The following is a 19,309-nucleotide window of genomic DNA, read 5'->3' as shown; positions in this document are numbered from 1 at the left end:
GGTGCGTCAGGCTGGACATCAAGGTCTCCTTTGGCTCTGGCACCCCATGGATGACTGATATTAGCCACTATGTGTTGATGAGCTCTTTCTATGTGCCAGACTTTGCATCGATAACATTATATTCAGTCCTTACATTAATCTCATGAAACTGGGGCAGATGACGCTCCGGTTTTACCGTTGGCAAAACTGAGCCTCAGAGAGAAGAGAGAGTTGCCTGACTGTGCAGCAGTGAAGTGGGGGAGGTGGGGTTTGAGCCCAAATGAACCCAAGACCTCATTTGAAAGCCCATAACCACGAAGCCACAATGCCTCTCACTGAATTACTGATAGCCCTGCCTCACAAGCTCGTTAAAAGGCCTGGAAGTAGTTGAAAATCAAAGTAAAACATCTTCAATACTTTGCTGGTATACGAAAAATAACAGTAAGATTCTAGGGGCACCACGGGAAGAGACAGGCATTCTGACTGAGGGGTTGGGGAAAGGCGTTGTACAAGGAAGGTCCCGTCCCTACAAGAGAATACAAACTTGTCCGTGCCATGCGTACACTGGCTCCTCACTCTGGAAGGCCAGCAGAAATAAAATAAAATCACTGTCTGATGCAACACTGTTTACAAATCCCAAACCACGCATTCTTCACCCGTTGATGCCATCTCACGATTCAGAGACAAGTTTGTCATCCTTTAGGAATAAGGAAACAGGCTCAAGATGTGGTCCAGTTTTCCCAAAGTCACACAGCAAGCTAGTGACAGAGAAAGGAACTTGGACCTCAATCTCCCAATTCCCAAAAGCTGACACCTCTGAGCTTTCTGGAAACTTACAAAGGCCGTGGATGCCCCACGTCTAAACCTCCCTGCCTTAACCGACGGTCCTCAGTACCACAGACGCCCTGTGTCTGCACCCAGAGGCTGGCAATTAGAGACCCAAAGGCCGTGGGGAAATTACCCAGCACTCTTCCCAGCTGCACATCTGAGTATGCAAAACAGCAACACCATAGGCGAAAAATAGACAATGGAATTAATCAATTGTCTGGACATTGTGCAGCTTAAAAGATGCACGTAAGGGGCACCTGGGTGGCTCGGTCGGTTATGATTCTGACTCTGGATTTCTGCTCAGGTCATGATCTCACGGTTCGTGAGTTTGAGCCCCGTGTCGAGCTCTGCACTGACTATGTGAGGCCTGCTTGGGATTCTCTCTCTCTGCCCTACCCCTGCTCATTCTCGATCTCTCTCTCTCTCTCTCTCAATAAATAAACATTTTTTAAAAATAAATAAGTAAAAGATGCACTTAATACCTTAATTGTAACTTGCAGGAGGTGGTGATAAACTGCGGTCTCTCCCTCAAATGCAGTGAATTTCTATTGAGAGAGCGGGTCAGGACCAGGGAGGGAGGACCACAAGTGGGCACTTTGCTCACCTGCCACAGCACCTACTTCCTCAAAGGGATGGATATGAGGCCCGTGGTCTTTGCAAACGCCTTCCCTCCTGTCCAGCAGGCCACCAGGTTAGGTTGTGCCCTGCTTGAGGACACCCAGCCAAAGGACAGGTGGAGGCTGAAATCCAGCCCCTGCTCTGCTTGCCAGGCTTTGGGTTCCGTTCCCCGAGATGGACTCATTCCAAAGAAGGGGCATCTTTTTCTAACTTGCCCAAAGGAACTCATTGTCCATGTGGGTACTGAACGCTGGAAATGTGGTTATGTGAACAAGGAACTGAATTTTTATTTACTTTTTAAAATTTTTTGTAATGTTTATTATTTATTTTTGAGAGAGAGAAAGAGAGGGAGAAGGAGAAAGAAATGGAGAGTGAGCAGGGGAAGGGCAGAGAGAGAGGGAGACACAGAATCTGAAGCAGGCTCCAGGCTCTGAGCCCTCAGCACAGAGCCTGACACGGGACTTGACCTCATCATGATCTGAGCTGAAATCAGACTCTCAACTGACTGATCCTCCCAGGTGCCCCAAGGATCTGCATTTTTAAAAATTTTATCTTACTTAAATTTAAACAGTCACATGAGGCTACTATATTCACATAGATAATAAAACATTTCCATCATTCCCCAAAATTCCCTTGTGATGCAATCAATCTCCCTTCCCCCCTCAGGAAAAACCACTGATCTACTTTTCTGTTCTTAAAGATTGGTCTTTTCTAGACTTTCCTATATCTAGAATCATACAGTATGTACTCTGGCTTTTCCTGATAGCAGAGACTTTTTATTATTATTATTATTATTATTATTATTATTATTATTATAGCTTATTGTCAAGTTGGTTTCCATATAACACCCAGTGCTCATCCGAACAAGTGCCCTCCTCCATGACCATCACCCACCTTCCCCTCTCCCCCACCCCCATCAGCCCTCAGTTTGCCCTCAATATTCAAGAGTCTCTCCTGGTTTGCCTCCCTCCCTCTCCCCAACTATTTGTCCCCTTCCCCTCCCCCATGGTCCTCTGTTAAGTTTCTCCTGTTCCACTTATGAGTGAAAACATATGGTATCTGTCCTTCTCTGCCTGACTTATTTCACTTAGCATGACACCCTCGAGGTCCATCCACCTTGCTACAAATGGCCAGATTTCATTCTTCCTCATTGCCATGTAGTACTCCATTGTGTATATATACCACATCTTCTTGATCCACTCATCAGGTGATGGACATTTAGGCTCTTTCCATGATTTGGCTGTTGTTGAAAGCACTGATATCAGAGACGTTTAATTCTGTAGCCTAGGGTCTGATATAGTACCCATCAGATAATAGGTGAGAGAATGAATAAATCTTAATTGGAATTAATGATCTTATCCCCAAAACTTTTCTCCCCACCTGATAGAATACAAGAGCAGGAAGGGCACTCACAAAGAACATTTAATTAAACTCTTTGGATGTACCAATGGATAAACTAAGCCCTAGGTGGGGTCAGTTGCCCAAGTTCACCCTGTAAATTTATAACAGAGCCTGAATTACAAACTAAACATGCAGCCTCCAAAGCCTGTACCCTCCTCCTTCGGCAGTGTTCACTTCCCCTCCCCATTCCAATGGGCCAACATGCCAACTCGGAAATCCCTGGGAGACCACAGGGATGCCAACAATAGACCCTGCTGCCTGCTTCAGCCTCCTGTGGATGCCACTCTGGCTCCACCCCCCCTTACTGAAAACACCGAAACAGTAGGAATTCAAGTTAGAAAAGTATTTTGTTTCATTCCAAATATACCTAGAACCTAGGCATGGCCTTACCCTATTACTGGGCTGCGAGTTGGTTTTCTACTCAGAAAATAAGGCACCTGGTCCCTGATCCAGTTCCCCACGCATTCGAGAAACAATAGCACTGGTTTTTGTGGAGGAAGAGGGAGGAAGAGGAAGGAGGAAGGCTTGTACTGAAGATCTCTTAAACAAAAGGGAGCGAGGGAGAATCTACCGTTCATCGTAGACACAGCACGTGCGGGGATGCTTCACATGTAAGGTTTACCTCAATGTCAATGCGACCCCAAGGTCAGTATCATTCCTTTTACCTAGAAGGACAGAAGAACTAAGAGCCATTATTAACTCCCCGCAAGGTCTTGCAGTGAAGCCTGCCCTGGAACATCCCTCTGCTCACTGCTACCTAATGTGTTTTAGAATTCCACTGACAAGATTTTTCTGTCGATGTTCCAGCATGCATTTTTAAATTAGGTGGTAATAGCCAAGTAGTAATAGATGTTGTCGGTTGCTGAGAAGCTCAGCAAAATTTGGGCGTCAATTGCTAATGTAGCCTTTGGCCTAGGTTTGCTGGCATACTTCCGCCTCCTCTTTGAAACCCTTAACTGATACTTCAACACCTTAATCTAATAGTGTAATGATCTGTCTTTTCAGACAAAAAAAGATGAGGTACATATTATAAGAAAATAAAGGTAATTCTTTACCCAGGCCCCATACCTGTTAACATTGCTACCTTTTCATTTTAATTAAGGAAATTCAAAATATAACTGTCACCAAACTCTGACCCTTGCTCCGGAGTATAAAGGCCCTCTCCATTTCAGACAATTCCCTTGGAGATTAATGGTCCATTGAAGCCTATACAATTTGCTTAATTACCCCCAAATTATTATCTCAACTAAAACAGAATCTTAATAGACAACCATTAATGTCTTTATCCTTGTCTCGAAGAATCTCATCTCTTGGCAAAAATAGCTTCTTCAAATGAAGCTGGGTAATCCCCTAGCATGGTGATTAAAGATAACAATGGCTCATTTAGAAAATGTTTGGAGGAAATTAAAAAGCTGAGCGATGGCCTGTTGATTCTGCAAGCTACCAAAAATAAAGGCAGGAAGGGGAGGGCACCAAAAGCATCCATATGTCAGACGGAGTTTGCTTCCTCCACAGTCGACACATGCCCCCATGTTTGAGAGCCTGCAATCCAGCCTGTGCGCGAGATCTCTGCCCTGAAGGAATGAGCTGGAGCAGCACCATCCCACAGGACGGTCCCTTGTGCTGTTCACTTCCACGGTCACCCTCCCAAAAACATTCCTTCCTGAAAGTGCCTTGGTGCTGCCCAAAATAACAGTAGTTTGGGTTTGGGTTCAGGCTTATGTTCATTCGAAGCCTACAAACTGAAGTATACTCCTGTGTCTCCACCATGTTTACCACTATAAAAACTGTAATACAGCAGAGTCAGTCATTCATTAACTGCTTTTATTGAGCTTTTGGGGGGACCAGGGCCTGTGCCTGGCAGTGGGATTAAATAGATGATCTGGATAGCAGAAAAGAATCATCATCATCTTCCTCTTCATCATCTTTACCACAAATCAGTGTGGGACTTGGTCAAATGCTTTTTCTGTGTCTGTTGGGATGATCATCATATAAGTTTTTTTCAGTCTGTGTGAATTATACTGATTGACTTTCAAATATTGTACCAAGCCTTGCATTCGTGGGATAAATCCCAGTTTGTCATGAAGTTCTATCTTTTTAATATATTGTATCTAATTTGCTTAAATTTTCTTAGAAATATTCATGTCTGTGCTCATGAGGGATGTTGGTCTATGGTTTTCTTGTGATGTCTTTGGTTTTGGTATCAGGGTAATGCTAGTCTCATAGAGTGAGTTGGGTTGTCTCCTTTTTAATTTTTCTGGAAGGGTTTGTATAGAATAAGTATTCTTTCTTCTTTAAATGTTTCATAGAATTTTGCAGCTAAGCTCTCTGAACCTGGAGGGCTTTTGTTTGGTTTGGTTTGGTTGGAGGTTGGTAAGTACAAATTGTATTCCCTTAATAGAGATAGGGCTATTAAAATGTAGAGCTATTATCTATCGCTTTTTGAGAGAGCTTTGATAGTCTGTGTCAAGCAAATCTATAAGTTTCACCTAAATCATCAAATTTATTGGCATACGTGGGGAGCAAGATGGAGTCACTTGTCAAGCAGGGGCACGGGCCAAGCAGCCAAGGGCATTGCCGCTAAGACCAGATACCAGCACCAGCTGATGACACACTCAGAAGTGATAATCAGCAAAAACAGAGGAGGTCTGCAAAGACCCAAGCCTCATTAAATCCCTTTAAAAAGGAAGGATTTTTGCAGCAAACTGTCCAGACTCCTCAGACACTGACCCCTCTATTTCTGACCACTTCAAAAACTGGCTGCCACTGAAGGTTCTGCCCGACTGATCCCCAAAAAGAACTGAGATTCTTCCCTGCTTGAACATTGTAAGCAGTTAAGTGTCAAAAACGGACCCTGATAGGACCAGAGGCCTTATCTCAACTGCACACCCACAGACTGACTTTCCCATTTGGTTCGTGCAACTTCCTACCCACTGTTCTATCTTGTTAGTTGTGTGATGTGTAAAAAGCCAAGTTAAACATGGGGTGAAATGTCACTGAGTTTGGAATCCTGAACCTGCTTTATAATTATGTTCATCTTGCTTTACGACTGAGTAAAGCAGATGCTGAGGAAAGATACAATTTATGTGTGTTCAGAGCACGCTTACAACAGTAAACTTCCCTTATTATTCTTTTAATGTCTGTAGGATCTGTAGTGATATCCCCTCTCTCATTCCTGATACTCGTTTTGTGTGTGTCTTATTTCTCTCTTTTTACAAGTTTCCTGACCATTCTGGTAAAAGTTTATCAATCTTATTGAATTTCTTGAAGAACAAACTTTAGTTCCATTGATTTTCTCTCTTGTTTTCTTTCATATTTATTTTTGTCCTTATCTTTATTATATCTTATCTTCTGCTTCTTTAGGGTTTATTTTGCTCTTCCTTTTCTAGTTTTTTTTTTAAGGATAGAAACTTGGATTATTGATTTGAGATCTTTTTTCTTTTCTAATATAAACATTCAGTGCCCCTAATTGCCCTCCAAGCACTTCTTCAGTTGCCTCCTGCAAATTTGAAATGTCGTGTTTTCATTTTAATTCAGTTTAAAATACTTTCTTTTTTCACTTTTTTCTTTGACCTATGGGTTATTTAGAAGTATGTTAATTTGGGGGCGTGTGGGTGGCTCAGTTAGTCAAGCATCCCAGGGTTATGTGTTCAAGCCCCACATTCGGCTCTGCACTGGGCATGAAACCTACTTAAAATCAGAGAGAGAGAAATGTTAGTTTTAAAAGACTGCAGAAATTTCCAGCTATATTTCTGTTACTAATTTCTAATTTCATTGAGGTTAGAGAACATGTTTTGTATTATTTGATTTTTTTTTTAATTTGTAAGGCTTATTGGAGGACGCTGGGCTGGCTCAGTTGGTGGAGTATGTGACTTGATCTCAGGGTTGTGGGTTCAAGCCCCATATTGGGTGTGGAGCCTACTTTAAAATTTTTTAATTAAAAAATCTTTTAAAAAATTTGTAAGACTTAATTTATGGCTCAGAGTATGGTGTATCAATGCACTGTGGTGTTCCATGTGCAGTTGAAAAGAATATATATTGTTCTATGTTGGGTGAGTCTGTATTGATTAAGGTCAAGTTGGTGATCGTGTTGTTCAAGTGTTCTATATCCTTACTAGTTTTCTGACTACTTTGTCTAGGCATTGATAATGTGGTTATAGTCTCCAACTATAGCTGTGGGTTTGACTATTTCTCCTTTCAGTACTATCAGCTTTGGCTTCATGTACTCTGAAGCTCTGTTATTACGTGCATAAACATTTAGGAGGACCTGATGATTTGTTCTTTTACCGTTAAAAAATGTAGTAGATTTGTTTTGTTTATCTCTTTTGTTTGTTCTGATTGTTGGGATATTTATACACTTCCAGGTCTCTAATGCTTGTTTTTGTTTTGTTTAACCTTTTCAACCAAAAAAAAGTTCACAAATTTCTCCCGCCCCCCTCACCTCTTACAACCACCAGACTGTCCTCCATTTCTATGGGCTTGGGTATTTTTCTTTTTTTAGATTCCTCATATAAAACAGATCATATGATGCTTGTCTTTCTTTGTCTGACTTATTTCACTTAGCACAATGCCCTTGAAGTCCATCCATGTTTTGGCAAATAGCGAGATTTCATTTTTTATAGTTTAATAATATTTCATTGCATATATATACCACAATTTCTTTGTCCTTTCATCTATCGATGGACAGTTAGGTTGTTTCCATACCTTGACTATTGTAAATAATGCTGCAATGAACATGAGAGTGCAGATATTTAAGTTAGTGTTTTCATTTTCTTCAGATAAATACCCAGAAGTGGAGTTGCTGGATCATATGGTAATTCTATTTAATTTTTTCAGGAACCTCTATACTGTTTTCTGTAGTGGTGCACCAATTTACCTTCCCACCAACAGTACACAAGGGTCCCCTTTTCTCCACATCCAGGTCAACACTTGTTATTTCTTGTCTTTTTGATACTAGCCATTCTGACAGATGTGAGGTGACACCTCATTGTGGTTTTTATTTGCATTTCTCTGCTGATCAATGATGTTGAGCATCTTTTCATATAGCTGATGGCCATCTGTATGTCTTTGGGAAAATGGCTATTTAAATATTCTGTCCATTTTTAATAACTTTCTTTTTTTGTTATTGCATTGTATGAGTTCTTGGTATATTTTGGATGTTAGTACCTTATCGGATATATGATTTGCAATTATTTTATCCCATCCAGTAGGTAGCCCTTTCCTTTTTGTTGATGATTTCCTTTGCTGTGCAGAAACTTTTTAGTTTGATGTAGTCCCACTTATTTGTTCTTGCTCTTGTTGTCCTTGCTTTTAATCTCAGATTCAAAAAGTAATCAAGACCTTACAGCCTACGTTTTCTTCTAGTTTTATGTTTTCAGGTCTTACATTCAAGTTAAATCATTTTGAGTCGTCTTATGTATATGGTAGAAGATAGTGGTCCAATCTCATCCTTTTGCATATGGCTATCCAGTTTTCTCAACACCATTTACTGAAGAGACAGTCTTTTTCCCATTGTATATCCTTGGCTCTTTTATTGCTGTAAAATGCATGTGTGCATTTATTCAGAACTTTATAAGTCTGTTCTAGTGATCTATGTGTCTGTTTTAATGTAAATACCATACTGTTTTATTACTGTAGCTTTGTAATATAGTTGCAAATTCTGGAGCATGATGGCTCCAGCTTTTTCTTCTTCTCAAGATTGCTTTGGCTATTTGAGGTCTTTGTCATTTCATACAAATTTTGGGATTATTTGTTCTATATCCATGAAAAATATCATTGAAATTTCCATAAGGATGACATTGATGCAATTGTAAATAGGTTTGTTTTCTTAATTTCTCTGATAGTTCATTATTAGTGTAAAGAAATGCAACATATTTCTGTGTATTAATTTTGTATCTTGCAACTTGACCAAATATGTTTATTTATTCTAACAGTCTTTTTTTTTAATGGAGTCCTTAGGGGTTTCTATGTATAATATTGTGCCATCTGCAAATAGTGACTGTTTTATTTCTTCCTTTCCAATTTGGATGCCTTTTGTTTATTTTTCTTGTCTAATTGCTCTGGCCAGGATTTCCAATAATAAAGTGGAGAGTGGATACCCTAGCCTTGTTCCTGACCTTAGAGAAAAAGTTCTCCACTTTTCACTATTGAGTATGATATTAAATGTAGATCCGTCATATATGGCCCTAATCACATTAAAGTAGTTTCCCTCTATACCCACTTTGTTGAGTTTTTATCATAAATGGATGTTGAGTTTTGTCAAATGGTGTCTTTGTATTTGAAATGATTATTTTTTAATTTTTTTTCTTTTCTAAGTAATCTCTAAAACCAACGTGGGACTCAAACTTATGACCCCAAGATTAGGGGTTGCATGCTTTACTGACTGAGCAAGCCAGGCATCCCATTGACCATATGATTTTTATACTTCATTTTGTTTATATTGTTTATCCCATTGATTTGCAATTGTTGAAACCATCCTTACATCCCTGAAATAAATCCCACTCAGTCATGGTGTATGATTCTTTCAATGTATTGTTGAATTCAGTTTGCTGATACTTTGTTGAGGATATTTGTATCTATCTTCATCAGAGATATTGGCCTGTGATTTTCTTTTCTTGTGGCATCCTTGTCTGGTTTTGATATCAAGGTAATACTGGCTTCATGACATGTGTTTGGAAGAGCTCCCCACTCTGCTATTTTTGGGAAGAGTTTGAGAAGGATTCATATGAATTCTTCTTTGAACACTTAACCAGAATTCACTTGGACTTTTGCTTATTGGGAAGTATTCAACTACTGATTCAATCTCCTTGCTAGTAATTGGGCTATTCAGATTTCCTATTTCATCATGATTATGTCTTGGTAGATTGTATGTTTCTAGGAATTTACCCTTCTAGGTTGTCCAGTTTGTTGGCATATGTTTACAGTAATCTATTAGAATCTTTTGTATTTCTGTTGTATCAGTAGTAACACTTTTTTTAGAAAAATATCACAAGTTATGGTATATCCTTCCAAATACTTTCTGTATTATTTTTTTCAACATAGTTGAAATCATGTTGTATCCACCAAGTTATATCCTATTGGAAATTTTCACTGTGAAATGTTACGTGAATACCAGAATATGTGTGTATGCTTGTGTGGGTACATGCACACAGTGTTGAAAAAGAATACAATGTGGGGCATCTGGTGGCTCAGTCGGTTAAGTGTCCGACTTTGGCTCAGGTCATGATCTCACGGTTCGTGAGTTTGAGTCCCACATTGGGCTCTGAGCTGACAGCTCAGAGCCTGGAGGCTGCTTTGATTCTGTGTCTTCTGCTCTCTCTGCTCCTCTCCCACTCGCACTGTCTGTCTCTCTCTCTCAAAAAAAAAATTAAAACAAAATTTTTTTAATAATTGCAATAAAAAGCTCATGTACACACATGCTTCTTAAACATTACTAGTACCTTTGAGGTCATCTCTGCATTCCCCCTCTCTTCCAAAGTTATCTTTACTTTTGTTTTAATCGTTCTGTTTTTCTTTATAGTTCTCTCATATATGTACATTTTTTAAAACGATATATTCTATTTCCCATTTTTGGCCATTATATAAGAGAAATTATATTGTAAATTTTCTCTATGGCTCTTTTTTTTTTTGCATTATGTTTTGGAGATTCATCCATAATATATATAGAGCTATAAATCATTCGTTTTTGACTACTGCGTAAAATTCTGTTCAATGTATTGGATACACCACAATCTGAATCCAATCCATTCTTCTACTGACAGACAACTGAGTATTTCCAATTATTTTGCTATAACAAATGATGCTGCCGTGAAGAATTTGAAAAGTGGGTTGTGGTGCACACACATGAGTTTCTCTAAACTGTAAACCAGAGGTGGCATTGCATGCACATCTGCAAAATACCCTGTTTTTCTTCACTAAACTTTAATTCTGTCTTTAACCTTTCTTCCTTCCCTTTTAATGATTGTATCTCAACAAGTGTATGCACTATGCCGTCTCTCTATTGTTGAACATCTAGAGTTCGGCCCCATTTTTTTAACTTTATACACAGCTCTGGGGGAAAAAACCATTTTTGCACAGAATTCTCTGCCTTTTAGGTCATTTCCTTATGAGGAATTCCCAGAAGTGGATCTCTTAAATTAAGGCTGTACTGATTTCCAGTCAGTGGAAAGGTTTTTACTGCTGAAATACACAAAGTAATTGTCATCCAAGTAGTCGTTAATCTTTTTGGGATCATAGATCCTTTGGAGACTATGATTAAGGATATGGACCTTTCCTCCAGAAAACACATGTGTGCATGTGCACACACACACACACACACACACACACACACACACACACATTATCTGTATTCACAAAAAACGTAGATGCAATTTCAAGAGTTTCTCAGACTCTCTGAAGCCCAAATGCTGATACCTCTATTAAATAAGATACACTGTGTTACCTACTGAATATTTCTTATAATACTTACCAAATAAGTTCACATACCAGCTCCAGTATCTGTCAAGTACCTTTTATTTTAAACCATAGTTTACTGAGCACCTACAATGTGCCAGCACTTATGCCAGATACTAGAGATAGAAGAATAAATGCTTCTGACTTCAAGGATTATAGAGTCTAATGGGGAAGACATAAAATAACAAGTATTTCAAAAAAAATATGTACAATAAGAGAGATATTCATCAGGCCAAACAGAGATAAAAATTAAGAATTGATCAACTGTCTTTTACCAAGGAGTTGCAAAGAATGAATAAACATTCTCAAGGATGTTAGAAGAAATAGTGCCAGCTAAGGGAGAAAGGCATCATATAGCCTGGCATCTATAGGAAGTTATATACAAGCCAAATATAGGGTTGGAATGGCCAATGAACGGGGCGCCTGGGTGACTCAGTTGGTTAAGTGTCTGACTTCAGCTCAGGTCATGGTCTCATGGTCCTTGAGTTCCAGCCCTGTGTCAGGCTCTATGCTGACAGCTCAGAGCCTGGAGCCTGCTTCAGATTCTGTGTCTTCCTCTCTCTGCCTCTCCCCTGCTCATGCTCTCTTTCTCTCTCTCTCTCTCTCAAAAATAAATAAAGATTTTTTTTTAATTTTAAAGGGCTAAGACTCTTCCCTATTTGAGACTGAGATCAAGAAAACAGTATTGACAGGGGCCTGGGTGGCTCCCTCAGTTAAGCGTCTAACTTTGACTGAGGTCATGATCTCATGATCATGCGTCGGGCTCTGTGCTGACAGCTCAGAGCCTGGACCCTGCTTCAGGCTCTCTCTTTGCTCTCTCTATGCTCCTCTTCCACTTATGCCCTGTCTCTGTCTCTCAAAGATACATAAACATAAAAAAAAAAAAAACAACCAGTATTGACATTAAGACTGTAGCAGTTGGTCTGACAACAGAAAGGAAATCATAAAAGATTTCCTCCCAAATACTTCCTTTATTACCCCAAACCTGCTCTTACCAAACACAAAGCAATACATTTTGCCTATTTTCTGTGCAACTGTCTGAAAGTTCAGTGCTCAACATACAAGGTTTAAAACCTACTATGTATTAATACAAATAAACGACACATTTAACATTGTGTGATGGCTTTCATTTTGTAAGTGGAAGTATCAGAAAGCTTGTACAATAAGCACTACACTAATCTTTTCATAAAATTGCCTTGAAAAGCTTAGTTATATGTAAAAGAATGTCTTTTTAACAGTCACTTAAAATATCACTTTTCAGCCTGTCCCTTAACACTTCTAATGTAATCATCTCATGAAAAACATTTTGTTTTTTTGAGTTTAGCTTAACTTTATAAATATAACTAAACAAAACTGTTACTTGGAAGTTACTGATTCAGTTATAACGGAGCATGTGGAATTTTTGTAAAACATATGCATCTTATACCCCTATGGAAGATGAATATACCCAATTTTGATAAACTAATAAACATCTTTGATAGACTTTCATCCAAACTATGAATACAGTACTATAGAAGTAATATTTTTGGCAATATTTCCGCTTGGTGTGATAAGATTGTACACATATTTCCTTTCTTTTGAAATTTTAACTTTCTTTTGAAATTTTAACTGCCATGCTTATTCTGTTTCCTTAAAATAATACCTAATGCCCAAGTTGTATACATTATAGAACTACATGTGTAGACACATATGTACAAGCCTATAAGGTAGCGTTGTAGAGCAGTACGACTTGTTTTCTTGTATGACTAGAAAAGAAATGAAAAACAGGATTTTAAAATGTAAATAGCAACCAGCTGAAGTTTACAAACCTCTCAGCACAGGCGTGCCTGGGTGGCTCAGTTGGTTAAGCATCCAACTCTTGATTTCAGCTCAGGTCATGATCTCCTGGCTTGTGAGTTCAAGCCCTGCATCAGGCTCTGCACTGGCAACGTGAAGCCTGCTTGGGATTCTGTCTCCTTTTATCCCTCAAAAATAAATAAACTTTTAAAAAGTTAAAATTATAATAAAACTCTCAGCACAAAGAAAGGCCCGACTTTTTCTTTTTTTTTTCAAAATTCCCCTAGGATCTCTAGGTGGCATCCCATTAAATACCACTGACCTTTGTCAAAATACAGGATCTTCAAGGGGCCCTCAAAATAATAAAAAGATGCACTCTCATTGCTGGTTGTCTGATGCACATGTAGAACATGGTTCCATTCAGATTTATACTGAAGAAATGAAAAATTTTATATGTATAAAAAAATTTAAAAGCAAGTTTTTTCTTTAGAACTTTCAGGGAAATCCCAATGATTCTCATAAGGTACAGGCAAAAGTACAAATGAGAATATATGTTGATATATGCTCCCCCCCACCAGGTTGTTTTGTTTTGTTCCAAGAGGGGGAATCTCATGGAATTTTTATTCTTAAGTGGAAAACATTACTTAACAGAACACAAGATTTTCATCAAGTGGCTTGAAAATAGACGCTCTGTGACATATATTAAAAGACTTCCAACAACACTGACTACACACAAAAAAGTAAAACAAATATACAATAGGTACAAATTATATACATTTATTTTTTAATAATTTTAAATAACACTCTTGTATAAATTCTTTCATATATTCAAATCATACACAAATTTAGAAATGCATCATGAAGCCTAGTACAGCATCTGCAGGAGACACGTTTTTAGAATTTGTATTAGAATTTTAGTAACATACGTAGGAGTTTAATGTTTCAGGAACATCCCCGAGTCACCCAGGCTAAGATGTAACCTACGGCAGAGGGCGGGTGCCCAGCACTAACCCCGGCTGTGAACCACGGGGCTTTGGGCTAAGCTGGCTCGGAGGCCCTGAGCTCACGTGCTGGCCGCTGTCACAGTTCTTGCCTGCGCATCAGTAACAAGTAACAGAGGTTCCCAACCACCTCTGAGAAAGCATCATTCGACCACTACCATTTTAATGATCCATAACCTCCAGTCCACTTAACGTGATCTCATGTCCTCGGATGAATCGGTGTGTTCTTCCTGCTTTCTCCCTCGGCACGGTCACGGGCTCAGGGTTAACGAGGAGAATTGTGCTAACCTTCCATCACTCCCCTGCACACACCAAACTCGTGTTAGTTCCCAAACCCCATGCCGTCAAGATCATAATGGACCAAAGCTCTTCGTGGATGAGGCCAGAAATGCGTTCCTTGCTCTAACAGGTTACACTGGGTTGCTTTCTACTTCTCTGAACTTTTTATCGGAGAGGTTTCTTTCCTTGAGATGCATAGATTCAACTCCCACCCACATACTTCAAAGCATAAGAACAGGGAATGTTCGTTACAAGTGGTGTTATGTCTACCGCATGTCCTACAAAACATATAGGAGCATGGTGAATGATCTAATAACCTTGTCCCTACTGAGGCTCTTAGGAGGACATTCTATTGCTTTAGCTCTCTGCCTCCAAACAGCACGAGAAGGGCTAAATGTCTGGAAGGCATTCTCTGACCAAAATGAACTAGTGGGGTAGTGAGTATTGCTTTAATGATCCGTTTTCTGGGGAACGTTAGGGCTAGAGAGTACCCATATAATTTGACACTTCTACAAATCCTCTCCCCCCAAATCTCCTCACAGTCACGTCTGCTCTGTTCCCTCTTAAAATGCAGGTTGTCCCTAAGAGTGGTAACACATTAAATCCATAGGACCTTAGTATAAATGAGTGTTAGTTTTTATCACCATTTTTCTCTATGACTGGAGAAATTCCATTAATAAGAGACGCCTGGGAGCTAGCCAGTGCAGGGAGGGAGGGGGAAATGAGGGAGGGCAGACGTTTTTAATAACACTACCTAGCGCTTCTGTCAGAAATACATCAGGGCTTATGAAAATGAACGAATGAAGATAAAATGATCACTTACTAGCAGTATGTTTATCAGTAAGGTCCACACTAGTCTCAATCAAAAATAAACACATTTCTAACCTTTATTCAAAAGATCTTCTGATACTATCTTTCTGGAAGGCTGACAGGATCCTGGCGCGAACTGCCATAGCTCGGGGAGATCACGCTTCCAGAGAAACGAATATTGTGCAATGCATTCCATAGTAGTTTCCTAGTCTGATTTTGCTGGTAGATCACTTCATGATTGATTTATATTCTTAAACAAAATTATTTCCACCAGCAAAAAGCAGGGAACCCTAAAGAATATCATTTCAAACAAGTTTTAAGACCTCACTTTTTTTTTTTTTTTGCACTGGAAAAATGAAGAACCTGACCTAGGGGCTGTTACTGATTACTCAGAGGCTGACGTCCCTTGTGACTCCATGTCTGCAGTGCCTTTTAAGGTCTCCTCCAAGCAATCTCTTTATGGCCAGAATCTGGACTATTTCGCTTTGACTCCTAGACCCCGACCAACTCTCACCGTTACTTCTGTGTAACCAATGCTTACTTCTCACCACGCTCAACCCCTCACCTTGAGGGTGGCAATCTGGGAGAGTGCCCCCTTCCTTGGAGCTGAGCAGTGCTCAGTCTGTACCCGCGCCTGTGGAAGCTGCTGGGGAGAACACGGCCCCCTCTGCGTGTGAGGATTAGTTCTCTTTAAGGAAGCACGAAATCCGAGAGTTTTGTTTTCTTGTCACCAATACTGGCTTCAGACTGTGATCCTCCAGTGTCCTTCCCACAAAACCCTTCCCAGCTGTAGGGCCCTGGACTGTCCCTTGTACTTACGACGTTAGGAACACTCACAGACGGGACGCCGCCCAGCCTCTCTGTCCGTGGCTAGCAGTTTCTACATCGGCCTAGAGTTGGAAGAATATGTGCTTCACAGTTAGGAGGCCTGATTCCAAGCCTACTCATGACATATTGTGTAGCCTTGGACGAGACATTTAACCTCATCTATAAAATGGGGAAAATAATTACTTCCTCGGGGGGGCTATGATGAGGAACAGGGGACACACGTGTGGAAATGTGCTTTGTGAACTGCAAGGGGCTATAGAAATATCCACTGATTTTTAAATGTAATGTAATGTAATGTAATGTATGCCCTCCTCTCATGGGCAATGGCCACATCTTCAGAGCACCTCAGGTTACAGAAATGGATTATCTCTTTGTCCATCGTCCAGAACATCATCTCAAAAACCTGAGAAAGCTTAGGGGTCTCCCACAGAGGGATGAACAAATTCCAGGCTTTTCTCTGGGGAAGGCAGGCAAGGTTGTCAATGTGGATTTTCTGGGTCTAATCTAACAAATCTTTGCTTCTTTTCTCATCACTTGACAGTTTGCTGTTCCTCCTAATAAATGTCTATATTTGACTTCTGGCTGCTTTTCCTGGCTTGCTTAACCCACAACCTGTCAATATCATAACAGACGAGAGCAACAGTAGGTGGCCTCAAGGGAAAAACTGTGTCTAAAAGCCAGGACTGACTGCACCCACCCAACTACAGAGCCGCTGAACAGCAGAACAAGAGCCCTGCGGGAAGATGGCCGGTCCCTCACGGCATATGGGTGATAAGCTATGTTCAAACGTGGAAGGTATTTTTTTGAGCGGGGAGGAGGAATATAATAAATATTTCACAGGCATGGAACACAGGGGCTCCCAAGTGATATGATGGCTTTTTTTTTGGAACTAAAATATTTCTAATTCCTTTGGAAGACTGTCTTTTACATTTAAAAACACGCTTCTCATGAGAATATGTTCTACATTGACCAACAATCATTGATTGTAAAATATAGAGACTGGCTAATGTCTAATCAGGTGAGTACTTTAGAGGGTAAAGCCTGTGTCCCAGCTTAAGAATCACGGACTTAAAAATCTATTGCTTGAATGTCTAGTAAGTCAAAGAACATAGAACTCTACTTTGAGACTGAGAAAGGGAAAGAAAGTTTGGAAACATTCAACCTCTTATAAATTTCAACAGTGTCCAAAGAGGGACTAAAAATGACTTACGTTCACCAGAGTCCCAGCTCCAGCAATATTGCCACCTATGTTACACTATTTTAACCAATCCCCACGTCTTCTTTTTACAATGCCGTTAACTGCTGTACAAATAGTTTCTAGATGATAAAATATGACATGATTTTTTTTTTTTTTTTTACAAATAGATACAAATAACAATGTTGACCAGATATGCTACACGCACTATATACACCTTACTTCTCTCCAGGCAGGAGCAGTCCTTATTTATAGACAAGTCATCATTTACACTGAGACCCTAAGGAGGACCATCAGCTTCCTGCTCCCAGATGTCACCTTCCTGTTTCTACCATTAGAAGCTTATTCCGTGCTTGGATCCTACTATTAAGCAAGAATACAGGAAGGAAAAATCAAGCCTTTCCAAAGATCCTCTTGAAACTTTTCAGCCCCTATTCTGGAAACAATCAAGATTGTTTATTGTGAGACAGCCCAGACATTACGCTTTTCTGCGGTGATGTCTTTTAGCACAGTAAAAAGAATATCATCCCTGACCCTCCTTTTAAAGAAGGTATTTCAGGAATGGAGATGAGGTCTTCCTGGAGTCCTTCTCCTCCACTTCCATCATCGTGTCTCTGCTGGTTTGGTGAGCACTTCCCCAGGAGTCACTTTGGAGGTCAAAGTAGATGTGGGCTGCACTGTGGGGTTCAGCCTTTCTATACTCCCCTGTCGTTGGGTATAAAAATATACTTTACTACAAGTCTTTATCGACAGTGACTGCTTCAGATCGTCACAGGGGAGCTAAGAGTAAGAGGCTCAGTGCATTACACGTTGGTACCTGACTCTCAGATGCATTATGCGCCCCTGTGTTCTCAGCAAACTCTGCCCAGGCCTCGTCTGGCCCGGAGCCGACACTGCCTCGGCAAGCACTGTGGCCTAGGCCCCGGGACGACAGCTCCCGCCCTTCAGGCCTTATAGTTGTGGATTGGGGTCGTCAGGGTCAGTTGCCCATTGGGAGCCACTTCATTGGCGTCATCTTCCAACAATCCTGACACATCCGCGTTGGGAATGCTGTCGTGGTAGCTGCTGAAACTGATATTGTCTTCCTTCAGCTCGATGGTCCAGAAGGGGGCGTTGAGCTTCCGGTTTTGGTACTCCCGGTACATATAGACGGCCCCCACAAATCCCATCAGCAGCACCACCACAATGATGATGACTGTCAAAATGATGATGTTAAACTGGGTCCATGAAACATCAGCTAAAGCTGACGTGCTGTTTTCAGCAGAGCTTACAGAAAAGATAGTCTGCAGGGTTGTGGGGGTAAATGTACTATTTATAACAGGGGTGGGCACTGATGTGGTCAAAGAGGCATTGGAAACCAAAATGGTAGAACCTTCAGGTGTTGGAACAATAACTTCTGAAAATAAAAACAGAGAATGAAATGTAAAAGACAAAATTATCTAGTTTTGAGAAACAATCAAAGAAATACGCATGAGAGTGGAAGTTGATGTGGAATGTGGACGTGAGAGTCTGCTTTAAGGTAACGCAAGTTAAAAATAATTGTTAAAGAAATATAGTGAAAAGAATCAAGGTCTAGAAAGCTAGATTATGACATCCATGGCTGTTCTCCAAAATGTATCATATTAAAGTCTTGGGGAAAATCCTACTGTTGGAGTTTCCTATCCTTTTTGACTCTTGGATAGATTCATACAAATTCCTGCAAAGGCAGTAAATAGTTCAGTACTGAGTTCTAAATCACTTGGCTAAAAGTGACAGGAATAAAAAGACAATCATTTGAACTAAAATAAGTTCAACATGCCTGATGGCATTTCATAAGGATGAAATTCTCCTCAAAGGAGGCAAAAACAGAGTAAGAAAAATTGTATTTCTGGTTACTTATGAAAAACACAATTTAAATGTCCAAAGTTGATGTCAGCCAAGAGAAAAAAAAGTCATAAGTCTCCCGTTGTGGAGTCTGTGGCTGTCTTATAATTAAAGTGTTCACACAGCACAGCTCAGTAGAAATACCACAGGCTTTGGAATCAGGTAGGACTGTGTGGCTATAGATAAGTGAATCTTTTTAACACTGAGGCTCCTTATCTGTAAAATGGGACTGATACTAGCTACTTGGCAGAGTCCCTGGGAGGGTTACGTGAGATAGTTA

The 19,309-nt window shown here is 40.1% G+C and overlaps 1 protein-coding gene across 1 annotated transcript in view; it reads right to left on the bottom strand.

Moving 5' to 3' along the window:
- Nucleotides 1-13,809: 13,809 nt before the first annotated feature.
- The window catches only part of MEGF9 (multiple EGF like domains 9), an 86,482-nt gene continuing 80,982 nt past the window's right edge, over nucleotides 13,810-19,309 (bottom strand). Inside the window, exon 6 of the mRNA XM_029920494.1 lies at nucleotides 13,810-18,562. Coding sequence (XP_029776354.1) covers nucleotides 18,111-18,562 — 452 coding nt within the window. The 3' untranslated portion in view covers nucleotides 13,810-18,110. The remainder of the gene's footprint in view (nucleotides 18,563-19,309) is intronic.

Source organism: Suricata suricatta, chromosome 13, assembly GCF_006229205.1.
Source record: "Suricata suricatta isolate VVHF042 chromosome 13, meerkat_22Aug2017_6uvM2_HiC, whole genome shotgun sequence".
In the NCBI taxonomy this organism is placed as follows: domain Eukaryota; kingdom Metazoa; phylum Chordata; class Mammalia; order Carnivora; family Herpestidae; genus Suricata; species Suricata suricatta.
This window is presented reverse-complemented; position numbering and strand designations above follow the sequence as displayed.